The sequence below is a fragment of the Centroberyx affinis genome, unplaced genomic scaffold (assembly GCF_046629955.1).
Source record: "Centroberyx affinis isolate AG114_WGS23_722 - 3 ecotype Tasmania unplaced genomic scaffold, CSIRO-AGI_Caff_v1 ptg001832l_1, whole genome shotgun sequence".
Lineage (NCBI taxonomy): Eukaryota > Metazoa > Chordata > Actinopteri > Beryciformes > Berycidae > Centroberyx > Centroberyx affinis.
Genome location: NW_027280212.1, coordinates 99,572 through 112,580, shown reverse-complemented (window position 1 = coordinate 112,580; position 13,009 = coordinate 99,572). Strand labels below are relative to the sequence as shown.

The 13,009-nt window shown below is 38.3% G+C and overlaps 1 protein-coding gene and 1 pseudogene across 1 annotated transcript; both read right to left on the bottom strand.

The window, feature by feature from the left end:
- Positions 1-539: 539 nt before the first annotated feature.
- Positions 540-651, bottom strand: LOC139652598 (small nucleolar RNA SNORA17; annotated as a pseudogene).
- Positions 652-1,443: 792 nt separating this feature from the next.
- LOC139652585 (immunoglobulin lambda-1 light chain-like) lies at positions 1,444-12,086 on the bottom strand. The gene is made up of 4 exons (XM_071529694.1): positions 12,047-12,086; positions 11,632-11,953; positions 2,908-2,945; positions 1,444-1,964 (listed from the first exon to the last, which is right to left on the bottom strand). Exons 1-4 carry the CDS (start codon positions 12,084-12,086, stop codon positions 1,627-1,629), a joined length of 738 nt encoding a protein of 245 aa, XP_071385795.1. The 3' UTR covers positions 1,444-1,626.
- Positions 12,087-13,009: the final 923 nt, after the last annotated feature.

The window sequence follows — 13,009 nt, the reverse complement described above, 5'->3', positions numbered from 1 at the left end:
TGTCATTTTTGCTTTTTCCGACAGCACAGCCGAGGACATCAGGAGACAAATTCAGGTCAGTCAGTCAGTCAGGTAACACTTAGCGAGATGTTGCTTCATGAGATGGCCTCTAGAGGGCGTCTGTGGCTAAGAGATGCAGTGGTTCCCATACAGAAGCACAAAATCAAAAGTAGGTCAATGTAAAGAAATTGATCCAAATCGATCTCTAATGCGCCTGATGTCACATCACATCATGTTTGTCATGTGGAGAAGCACAGACAGCAGACCAGCAGCACTGAACTCAATCCACAGAGATTCCCGGTGTGAAAACAAAAGTGAAACTTATCATTTCACCATTTGCTGAACTTGCCTAACGGGATTTGTAAACAACAACCCGATAACACGTCTTTTGCTGCCCTTCAAACATTAACGGTGGTAACGTATAGCCCACCTTGTGGTATTTAACTGACGTTAGTGGAATCATTTAACCGATAACTGTGTCGCAGTGCTTCACTGCATTGTATTGAATTGAACTGAACTGAACACATGCACCGTGGGTCTGTACAGGATCTGTGCTTGTTCTGAAACAAGTTACCAAGCCCACTGACTCTCTGCCACCTTTTGACTCAGCCTCCACACTGACAGCTGGACTGCAGCGCCTCTAGAGGCAGGTGATGTGTCATCATAACACATCTGATACTCATCAGCTGTCAAGTGTTGGAAACAAGCTTTGGCTTTGCACACATGTACAGTGCAATAGATTAGTGTTATATGGTATCAATATACTTGGCTGTTTCAAATAAGCCAATATAAATAATAGCAATAAAAAATCTACAGATGTGTTTCCAGCCAGTTGCAGCCACTCATATATTAGTGAGAGTCAAGACTCAACCTCTTCATTTGCATGGAGCTATAAATAAGGAGAGGAGGCCAGCAGGTGCATCCTGGGAAGGCAGAGAGGGAGGAGTAGAGAGGTGATGCTTCACTGACTGGGGATGCAAAGTCATCTGCAGTTGCTGCTCATGTTGGATGATTTTCTTTCTTTTTTTTCAACCATTGACAGTCTTTTCCAACCAGTTTGTACCATCAGTGCATGTGTAGATTTTCACAGTGAATTTATCTCTATTGTCATGTTGTAGTATACAGTGACAGTGATATATCAAATAACATGGGTATTGATGAATGGAAATATATTTTATTTCCTTATTATATTGTGAAACAAACTGTTTGGGAATGTACACAAGTGTCCACATTTGAAAATATATTACGTGTTGCATTTTATTGATAATTGTAACAACAGGCTAAACGTTAATTAATTGATTAAAAAGAGATTGTAGTACAGTCTTAATCCAAATTTTTGGTTTAGATCTAATTTCTCTTGAGTAACAATGAAATACAAACTTTTTTTTTTTTTTTTTAAATCACACTGCTTTTTATTGAATCAAACTAAACAAAATACAGCTAAGCCAAAACATCTTGTCGTCCTCCTAACTGTAACAATATTTATTACAGGGACAGAGACACAAGTCTTACAAAATAATTTTACACATTTCTTTCTGAACATCAAGATTTCTAATGTCTAAACCTTGTAATGCCCAAACAGCACAAGCAAGAAAGAAGCAGATTTGAAACGGTAACTCTGGCAGCCTACTGTTCTTCAGTGGGGCAGTCTGACTTCTTGATGGTTTTCTCTGAAGCCTTGGAGCCCACAGACACTTTACATGTGTAGACCTTATCCTTGTTCCAGTCTGACGTCTGGATGGACAGATAGCTGCTGATTTGGAAAGTCTGGCCTGGTTGCTGAACAGCGGTGCTGGTAGAGACCCCACTGCTCACTGGACTCCCATCAGCCATCCAGGTAACATCTGCAAAACCCAAAGACGGACTGGGCAGACTGGCCAGACAGACCAGAGCTGCTTTGTTGGACTGGAGCTCATCACTGGACGGAGGGAAGACTGTCAAGACAGGAGGAGGGAGGGTGGAGCCTGCAGGAGATGGAGACATTCATCAAAACAATCCACAAAGTCAGGCATTCACTACGGAAAATATCATGATAATCTGTTGTATTAATTGATTATTTGTGTTCACAATTAAAAATAATCACTTTGAAGAACTAAACCAGTTTGCAACCAAGTGTCCAAACAAGAAATCATCACCTAAAGCATCAGCAGAGTTCATTTTCCAAAATGCTATCTATCTATTTTGGAACTAAATCATTTCCAATTCATCACTCAGTTGACTTCAGTTCTGCAATACAGAGGATAAATTCTGTAAAAGTATTATCAACTTGCAAACCAAAATATTAAGTTACTTACTGTCCTTTTAAAAACAGCATAATTAATTATAATTTCTTGTAATGTTATCAGTCATTGTGTAAAAGTACAGTAGGTGTCACTTTTATCAAATGGTGGCTATTTCACCACTGAAGAAAACATATTTTCATACACAGTCAACATACATAGTGATTACTTTGTCTTCTTGAAAGAGGATATAATTCAATCAGAATTTAAGAGTAACTTTTAATTTTACCAGATTAAAGCACAACTAATTATTGTTTAATACCATAGGCTAATTACTGTTGACAAAATATTTAATGTTGCTAAATTGGAATTGCAGTGATGAAAGCAGTTGAAATGAAACTTGTGTAAAGTAGATGAATTAACACAATCTTGAACATGTTTAAATTCCACTACAATAAAAGAACTGTAGTGAACTGTATAGAAAACATTTCAGATATTGTGACCCCTGACAAATTTTTACAATACCTGCTTGGTATCAAAGCTGATGTAAAAGCTTCAATTATCATCCACTGAACATAAGATTTAAATATTAGAAATGATTTACACATGACTTGATTATTTTCTACTAATATAATAAATAAATAACAGGAGAATTAGCATAAATTATGAGCAGTTAAACAGGACTCACCTGTCACAATCAGCTTGGTGCCTTGTCCGAATACCACAGTGATTCAGTTTGTACACATGGCTGTACAAAAACCTCCAGACTCTCACTAATGAGGGGAGTGGAACTGAAACTTCCTGTTCAGACCAATCTAACTTTCACTGTCAACATCTCATTCCCTTCATCAGTGAGCCTATATTCCAAAGCACCGCTGGACTTCAACATTGATTCTGAAATCTGTGCTGCATCCTTTTGTTTTCATGGGAATGTTTAAAGTCCAGATATGATCATTGAAATCAGAGTGATGACGGTGATGATGATGATGTTGTCCTTGATAAGAGCGTCATTCAGACAATCCAGCAAAGTTTGCTCCAAATGTTATGTGCACTGTAAAAACGAACACGTTGGCTCAACTTAAAAAAATAAGTAACCTGGCTGCCTTAAAATCTTGAGTTAAGAGAGCTAAGGATGTCTAGTTCTTTCCACTTCCATGTAAGTTCCTACCACTCACAATAATAAGTTAAAGTGACTAATCTGAAACTGATAAACAGTTAGATCAACTTGATATTTAAAGTTCAATCAATAACATTTTTAGTACTACTAACAAGGAAATTCAAGTTGTAGGAACTAAATGCCTAGTTGAGGTGACATTACATTATGAGTCAAACCAACAAACATGTATTTCTATCTTCTGTTGCACAAACAAGGAAACATAAGTTATTTCAACTAAGCACCTTAGTTGAATCAACATAATATTTTAAGGCAGCCAGGTTACTTTTTCAGTAAAAGTTGGCCTCACTGGCAATCTTAAGTTTGATCAATACCTTGAATAGCATTATTTGCCAAGTCAACTAAATCACTTATTTTCTAACAGGACTGAGTGGAATGCATTCATAAACAAGAAATCACTTTAAAGAAAAATATATACTATTTATTTTGACCTCAACAACTCAAGTTCATACACAAATGTTTTTTTTTTTTCAAAATCAGAGTTCAGGTATTATAAGATTCTTAACAACATGCTGAAAAATGCCAAATCTTACAATATTTTTTCAAATTGAGAATCCTCTCCTCCAGGATCACAGCAACGTCAACGACGTCCTTGGCGAGCAGGTCTTGTTCACCTCCAGGCTCTTTAGTGATGAAGAGTAGGCCAACATCCACTCCCTTCACAGCTTCCTCCTCCAAATCAGTGGCCTAAAGATCATTATGTATTAAATTATTGTGTGTGTACCATATTCCAAACTTCATCATGTATAGACTCTGGCACAACCAGGACAGCATTATGATATATCCTCAAATTAACACCAAATGACTACTCCGAACTTCATCCATGACTCCCCCGAAGGAGAGCAATATGATACATTTTTATATTAACACAGAGACTCGAGTTAAAACCCTTTAATGAGCAGAGAAAACACATGTCCCTTTTTCATGAGAAAATAAATAAATAGTTGTAAGACACAGAGTCTATATGTCTTTTTTATCACTGTCCCTCATTGTATTGTGTAATGGCCATTACATCCATTGGGTGACAGTGCAAAAAAAAAAATCCACCACAAGACTGTAAAAAAACATAAGTCGACTGGTGCTGCTCCATGGTCTAAAACATCCCTCATCTTAACATGGAGTGGGAATGAATGAATGACTGACTGAATTTGTAGGTAAATAAAACATTTTCAATTTCTAGACAGTTGATCACATGTACCATCAAGTTATAGGTAAATGTCATGTAGATGTCATGTAAAAGCATGTTTGCTGTAAAGCTGCCTGATTAGGCTATAAAAGCTAGCGCTGTAACTATATAAACAATGGCTGTAACGCACCTCACAGACTTTGATGAAGTTGGAGGGATCCTTTCTCAGGTAGTGAGGCAGTCCAAGCAACACTGCAGCTCTGCTCTTCTGGTTGGAAGTCTATAACACAGAAGAACAGTAAAGGAAGACACACTGTGTCCCAACTGTAGCAATCAAGATCTGAAGATGGAATGTAGGCATGCTTGTATAGGTTATTTTTGACAGGATAAGTAACAATAAGGTAAATAGCAAAATACACAGGAGAAAAACACCTCAAACAAACTAAAGTCTGTCTGTCACTGCTCTAGCCGCGCTGTAAACACAGCTGGTGGACCTAAGCATCCGCAACCAGAATGTGATTTGAGCACCGATTGAGAACGCACATGCAACTGAGCCAGTAGACATTTGTTAGTTTCTGATAATCACAAGATTATCACTATTGCCCCACTATTACAAGTGATGTCACAACTTCAATCTTTCTTCAGTGGTGAGAAAGAATTTGATTAAGATCAGACTATCCTTACTTGAACATCAAGGGACTGAAGCAGACTGTGAAGCTTGGTCCTGCTACTGGCTCACACTCTGTACAACTCCAGCAGTTTTGGAAAATACTTGTCAAGTCCATCTAAGAAAGACTGGTGGAGATCAACAGAAACCAGGCGCATGAACTCTGCAGCAATCTGCAAAGAGAACAAGAAACTTCATCCAACAGGGGACAGGACAGGCTGCTCCAGACCACTCAATATGACCTCCAGCCCTGTAAAGAAAACAAGTCAATGTCAGATTGATATCTCCATATCTTGTGTAATTTCAGTCAAATCCACAATGTCATCCACAGCAAATACAGAATTACTGTTAATAAACTAAATTCAGCCTTTTAACAAATAAACCATCACTGACTAATATCATGCAGGGATAGACAATAAGTGAGAGCATTTTATCTTAATATCAGCATAGATTAATTTAAACATCAATGCACTGACAAAGAGTGAAGCTTTGTAATGCAGCAGTAAACACATTGTTTTATATTATATCCATGTTAAGCTATCTGTTGATAAGCTTGCTAGATAAACAGTGGCTCTGTCCCAAATGGAAGAAAACATATTTTTGGTAGCATTTCTTGGTAGGAAGTGAAACTTTTCAAGTTTTAGGTTGTCTCAAATGTATAGGATCCATAGAAAGCATCCTTTCAAGGGACCTAATTTTAGCCAGTTTTGAGGGAAGCATGCCATGGTTCCTTTAGCAACTCTGATGTCCCATAAAATATTGCGACACTGGGGGAAGAATTCATATTCTTCACTGTAGTGCAGTCAGTTGTTTCTAGAATATTAATAAAATCGCTTAGCTTAGCTTCGCCATACAAAGGTACAAGCTAGCTAACGTTAGCACTACTGTCTGCAACCATGCAATTCACTGCGGTTTAGATTGTAGACTTATTAAATTAATGAATATCTGATTTACATACACAAACGCCCTGGCTGAATTTTGATAGTTAATATATACAGGGAGCTAACCAGGGTATTATTTTATGGATTTGAAGGCTCGCAGCGAATGTTTTCCTCGTTGCCCCGGACTGGCTGCTGCTCGGCAACTTGTTACCGGTCGGTAAGTCGGTCATCAACGTTTTCCTCATTGCCCCGGACTGGTTAACGTTCCCCAGCTGGTTACCGGTCGGTAACAAATCAGTAACTTAATCAGTCAGGGGCAAGGAGGAAAATGTTCTGAACACAAATCAATGAGGAAAGAATTCTGTAGTTAGCTAGCTAGCTATAAATAATATGAGGATTTGGCAACAATTTTAACATTACGTAGGATGGCATTGCACGTTGTAACTTACAAAAATATTTACCTGAAATTATTTGCTCTGTCTTGACTTGCTGTCTTGCTGTCCTCTCAAACTGCAATGGTCCTTTTTTCTGGATGATGCATGTGGAGCACGAGGGTATGTCCGTGTGGGCGTGTGTGGGTTGTCCAAGGCAGTTTTGCAGGGGCTACTACTCACACTTAATTGAGTCAACTCAGCAATTTAAGTTACCTGGACAGTTCTGATTTGACTGATGAGTTGACCACATTAAAACTTTAAATTTCAAGTAGGCCCAATGTTTTAGTCATTTTTAGTTGAACTGACTAAGGAAAAAGAATTGAGGTAACTAAAAGCCCAAATTCGTTTTTACAGTGTGGATGGAAATATTTCACGTGCTCTTGTCTCTCTAGAGGCTTTTGTTCAGCATCCTTTCTTGTTTTGTTCCAGGTTTGCTGTTTTGGCTTTGTTTGATTTGGGTCAGCATTCATAAAAGCTGTAGTGAGACTCATTGAGGCTTTTGTCATGGTGTGAATCACTGTGATACAGCTCCATCAGCAGAGTCATCCCATGTCTGATAGAAATACTCAGCAGAGTCTCCTGCCTCTGCCCGCTTGATGATGAACTGGTAATCTATACTTGATAAGGATTTAGAGTTGAATCGACTGGAGGAGAATCCTGTTCCAAAGCTGGGTGATGTGTGACTATGGTAAAATTTCAGAACATACTGAGGAACCCCACCAGGAACCTGTTTATACCAATGGACATAATTGCTATGATCTCTCTCAATGTTGCAGCTCATAATGACCTCTTGTCCTGTAGAAACTGTCTGGACAGCAGGCGTCTGGGTCAGCACTATCACTCCTTCAACATCTGTCAACATACACAGAAAAACACATGAGTGGAAGGGTTATGGCTGAAAATATGGCCTGGAAAAGGAATAAGAAATAATAACTTACATGTTAGAGCAGTGATGAGAGTGCAGAGGATCCCCAGCATGTTGTCAGTGTGCGGTGTAAACCTCCTTACTGTCCAGCTGAGAGATGAGTAGCACTGGAGTGTGAGGAGAGGAGAGACTGAAGAAGAAGCTTATATTGACAGAGGAGAGGAAAGGGGAGGGTCTTAGCCAAGAAACTTTATCATTCTATATAAAAAGTCACTGTAGGTAATTATCCACAATGACTGAGGGAAAGTCACATTTAGGAGGTCTAAACATGTTTATTCAGAGGCTGAGAAAACAGAAGTGAGTGGCTCTTTCTGACGAGGATTTTGTCATGATATAGATCACCATTATGTTTTCTCATCTGCAACTTTGTCCCATGTGGAACAGACAGCTGAGTCTTCTTCCTCCACATTATTAATGATAAAACTATAATCGTTGACGGGGCATTAGATGTGAAGCAGTCAGAGGAGAAATCAGAAGTTATTAAGGAACTTATGACTATGGTAAAATCTTAATTCATACTGAGTGATTCCTCTTGGATCCTATTACCATGATACAGGTGTCACCACTGGTAATATCACCGGTAAAATATTGACAGCTGACATCTATAGAAACAAAACTCAGAAAACCACATCAGGTTGCCTAGAGATTAGAGAAACAGGACTGTGATTGAAAAGTCACTGGATCAAATCTCCAGACGGGATTGGAAAATGTGGTCGAGGAAAGTGAAGATTCACTTTCACACTCAGATTCACACTCTTCCCTTCCTCAGCAACTACTGTTGAGGAGCCATCGAGCAAAGCACTGAAGCCCCAGTGGAGCTGCTCAATGGCCAACAGAAGAAGATTGGTTGTACTGGGAAGCTCCCAGCTGTGAGTGAGAGGGTGAGAATGAAGCAGAGTGTTGCTGGATAAATACAAGTAAAAAAAAATAACATTGATTAAGAGAAAGCCAGTTTTAAACTAAATATTTTAATTGGATTGATGTTTCTCTGAGGTTAAAACAGTGATGACAGGGCAGATTGTCCAGCATGTTGTCACTGAACAACATGAACATCATCTGAAAAGTGGAGGAAAAAGAGGAAGAGGAGGAAGGAAGAAGAATACACCTAATCGAGCCAAATGAGAGAGCAGGGAGTGAAGATAGGGAACTTCCCCCCTGGGGGAAACCTAGAAATCAAAGCCTACAGGTGGATGCTGGAGTGGAGGTGGGGGTGATGAAATGTTGGCATGTTGAGCAGCAGCAGTAACCGTAGCAACCATAGCAGCAGTGATCGTCAGTCTGAGCAGCGTAGCAGCAGCATGGGCAATGTGAGAGAGAGTGAGCAAGTGCATTTGGTAGCTTCAATAGACCGCCTTATTGTGAGGGGTACTAATTGATATTTATTTTATTTAAGTCCTAGGTTAACAACATGGTAACAGTTTTACATAGTGGTTGATCCACATTTTTACAACTTTGAGAAATTGTTTTTTTTCTTCCAAAATGCAATCATTGTGTTTTTGGACTAGAACTCTAAAAACTCTTCATTCATTTTACTTTCATCAGTCACATTCATTTCAGCTATTTCCCCCAACTTTAAAATTAAGGTCAATTATATTTCAAACAGTAGGATTTCAGTTAACCCTCCTGTTGTGTTCCGGTCGAATTTGAACGATTTACAAGTTTTCTCTCTGAAAAATGTAGTTCATTTAATCTGATTGTCATAAGGTTCCATGATTTTGTCCACACAGGGCATCTGAACACACAAAATAAATTTTGATAATTTTCATAAAATTTTGGGTGTTTTATTTAACTTTTGTACACCTGTGGTGTTCCCAGTCAAAAATGACCGGTCATTAGAAATGAATGGGTGAGACTACAATTAGTGTATAAAATTGAGTTCAGGCACATGCCCATTCATCAGATGGACACACTTCCTCTCCCAGACCCCCACATGCATGTGTGTTTGAGCACAGACACGCACACACACACACACACACACACACACACACACACACACACACACACACACACACACACACACACCTCACTCCCCTTCTTGGCTTCCATGGCAACCCCCACGGGAACCTTTCCCCAATAGAATCTGTCCCTCACGGGAACCACACCTGTTGGCATTCTCACAAACAATCACAACATTGTTTCAATAGAACTTTTCTCGCAGCTCTGGTATATAAAGCTTTTTTGAGGCCTTGCTCACAATTCATTCTGTGGCAGCACAATGACCAAACAATATACTGTATGTGAGGCTCTTGATCTTATCTTTGATCATGACACTGGTGAGGAGGAGAGAGGCCAGGAAACTGACAGTGAAGATGCAGTAAAGTTTTCATGTGTAGTTTTGGGCCTATGTCCTTTCTTTATTTTTTAAATGGTTTCAAAACAAATGTCCTTGTTAAACTTTGACACAAAGTAGTCTGTGATAAATAGCACAATATGTTTCATCTGAGTATTTGTTATAGTCAAAATAATCCATACATTATGCTTTTTCTTTTTACTCAAAAACGAGTTGTAAGAGCCTAAATAGCAAATAGAAGCTCAAAACTTGTAATTTTCACAAGAACTTAACTTGATAAAAAGATCTAACACAACATTAGGTGATAATATATGTATTATTATGGATTTATAATCAGCGATAATGGGGCGGTAATTTTAGACCGGGAACACAAAATTAATAAACATGAAACGAACACAACAGGAGGGTTAAAAAGTATTTGAGAAGATAGGCAGATTGACATGTATATGCTGTGCTATCAAATATGTTTTACTGTAAATCTATAAAATTGATAATGCTGGTTGTCAATATGTTATTGTTCCTAGTGTTGCTATCTTTTAATTGTTGATCCAAACTCTTTCTGTAATGGTGCGTTTCACTGCAATCCTCGTTTGCCAGAATTCAATGTCTTACAATACTAGTCAATTGAGTCTCCAGTCTCTAGAACATTGATTCATTTACTTTTTGACTTGAACTGAAAACAACCACTTTTATATAGGTAAAATCTAAGAAAACTGAAAAAATAAAACTGGATTCATAGTGGGATATTTTAAAAGATGATGTTTATTCTGAAAAATAATCATAAATATAGAAGTGAGGCTGCTGGTACATACAGTTGCTTCTGCTGGCCTTCAGCATGCCACACGACCAACTCAAAGCAGACTGAGGGACTCCACCTGAACCGGTTTACACCAACAAACACCACAAACACATAACCAACAAGAGAAAAGTTTTAAACTAAATATTTGAATGTAATTGATCTCTGATGTTAAAACAGTGACGACACAGCAGATTGTTCAGCATTTTGTCACTGCAGAACATGAACATCATCTGAATAGTGGAGGAGAAAGAGGAGGAGGAAGACGGTAAGTGTAGTCAATGACAATTTGATCTGAGTTACTGTATATTAATGTGTAAATCAACAGGGAGGCTTCAGCTCCAAAGTCACTGATGATTCTCCTTCAAAAGATTTTTGATTGCTGATATACAAAGAGTCTCATTTGATAATGAGAGATCTACCATTTCAAAAGTGTGAAACTACTCCAATAAACCGATTGATAGCAAACAATGTAAAATAATTACACTACTATGGACAGTTGGTGACCTAAGTCCAAGTTTTAGTGCTTCCTCTATATTTTAGATACATTGAATAATGAACTTTGTGTAATATTTTTTTTTTCTTCCAAAATGCATTCATTGTGTTTTGGAATCAAGATTTTAAAACTCTCCATTGTTGTTACCTTCATTTGTCAGTCATGTCACATTCATGTCAGCAATATATATCTCCCTTATTACAAATTAATGTATTTTACATTTCCCAGAATGCCATGTCTTACAAAACTAGTCGAGTCTCTGTTCTCCAGAATATTGACGATCAGTTGACAGTTTGACTTGAACTGAAAACAAAATGTTTATTATGTTTATTATGAGAGGTAAAATCAGAGAAAAACTGAAAAACAACAATAATGCGACCAACTCAAAGCACACTGAGGGACTCAACCTGAACCTGCATGTTTACACCCACAAACTCCTTCAGAAGTTCAATTTCAAACACAACATACACATAACCAGTTGTTCAGGTAGTGTGTTCTTATTACAGGCTTTGGTTAATGAACAGCTTCAGATTCAGTTAACTTCTGTAAGAGGATCAGAAAGCAGAAGTGAGTGCATTTAGTGAGGAGGTTTTTGTCATGGTGTAAATCACTGTGATACGTACTCATTAACAGAAGTGTCCCATGTTTTACAGTAATAGACTGCTGAGTCTCCCTCCTCCACAGTGTTGATGATCAAACGATAATCTGTCTCAGACTGATGATTAGATGTGAATTTGGGAGAGGAGAATCCAGAACCATAAACTACAGAGCTCCAGCTATGGCGGAACCTCAATACATGCTGAGTAACTCCTCCTGGAACCTGTTTGTACCACTGAGCTGCGTCACCAGTAACATTCCCCAGGTTACAGTCCATGGTGGCTGTCTCTCCTCTCCTCAGCCTGACAACAGGAGGCTTCTGTGTCACCACCGTCACACCACTCACACCTGGGAAACAACAAGATGACATGGAGTCAAGAGAAACACACAGGCTGATGAATCCAACATGAGGTCAAAGCTGCAGTAAGTCAGCCTCCTTACATGTTAGAGCAGTGATGAGAGTGCAGAGGATCCCCAGCATGTTGTCAGTGTGTGCTGAGAATGGCGTTGTATCTTGGAAAGTTGCCTTACTGCTGAGAGATTAGTAGGTTTGGAGAGTGAGGAGAGGAGATGCTGGAGGAGCAATTTATAAGATCACTGAAGGGGGGAGGAGGAGCTTTGTCACCTTATCACAGGAAAACTTGATGATTTAACATGTATAACTAGAAACAATCTCTCCTTACTCTATTTAAACATAAATTATCACATCAAAATTGAAATAAATCACATAGTCCAAGGGATTACTGAAATGTGTTTTGATTTTTTTTTTTTTTTTTTTTTATATATTTGAGGTATAAAGGTACCACAAATAATCAAAATAAATAGTTGTTCATGTTTGCATACAGACAATTTTCTTCTGTGCCACATTTTATAAAGACATAGAACACCTATTTACTGTCTTGTAAATTAACACAAGTACTTGCAATTAGAATAGATATTTTTTTTTAAGTAACATACCAGAATACATTTCCTTTTGCTTAAATTTAGTATACATTATGCCGTGACATGTATTCCATTACTTCCTGACCATCCCAATGAGACATTCTCAGTTTTGTGGGTCTCTCATTTACTGTGGACAGAATAAATCGATGTGTCATTTTTGCTTTTTCCGACAGCACAGCCGAGGACATCAGGAGACAAATTCAGGTCAGTCAGTCAGTCAGGTAACGCTTAGCAAGATGTTGCTTCGTGAGATGGCCTCTAGAGGGCGTCTGTGGCTAAGAGATGCAGTGGTTCCCATACAGAAGCACAAAATCAAAAGTAGGTCAATGTAGAGAAATTGATCCAAATCGATTTCTCTCAAAAATATAAAAAATCACAAACAAGTTTCACAAATGTATATCACGACACGTACATAAACATGAATGATCACAAATGTACTTTGTGAATAAATGTGAAATATTT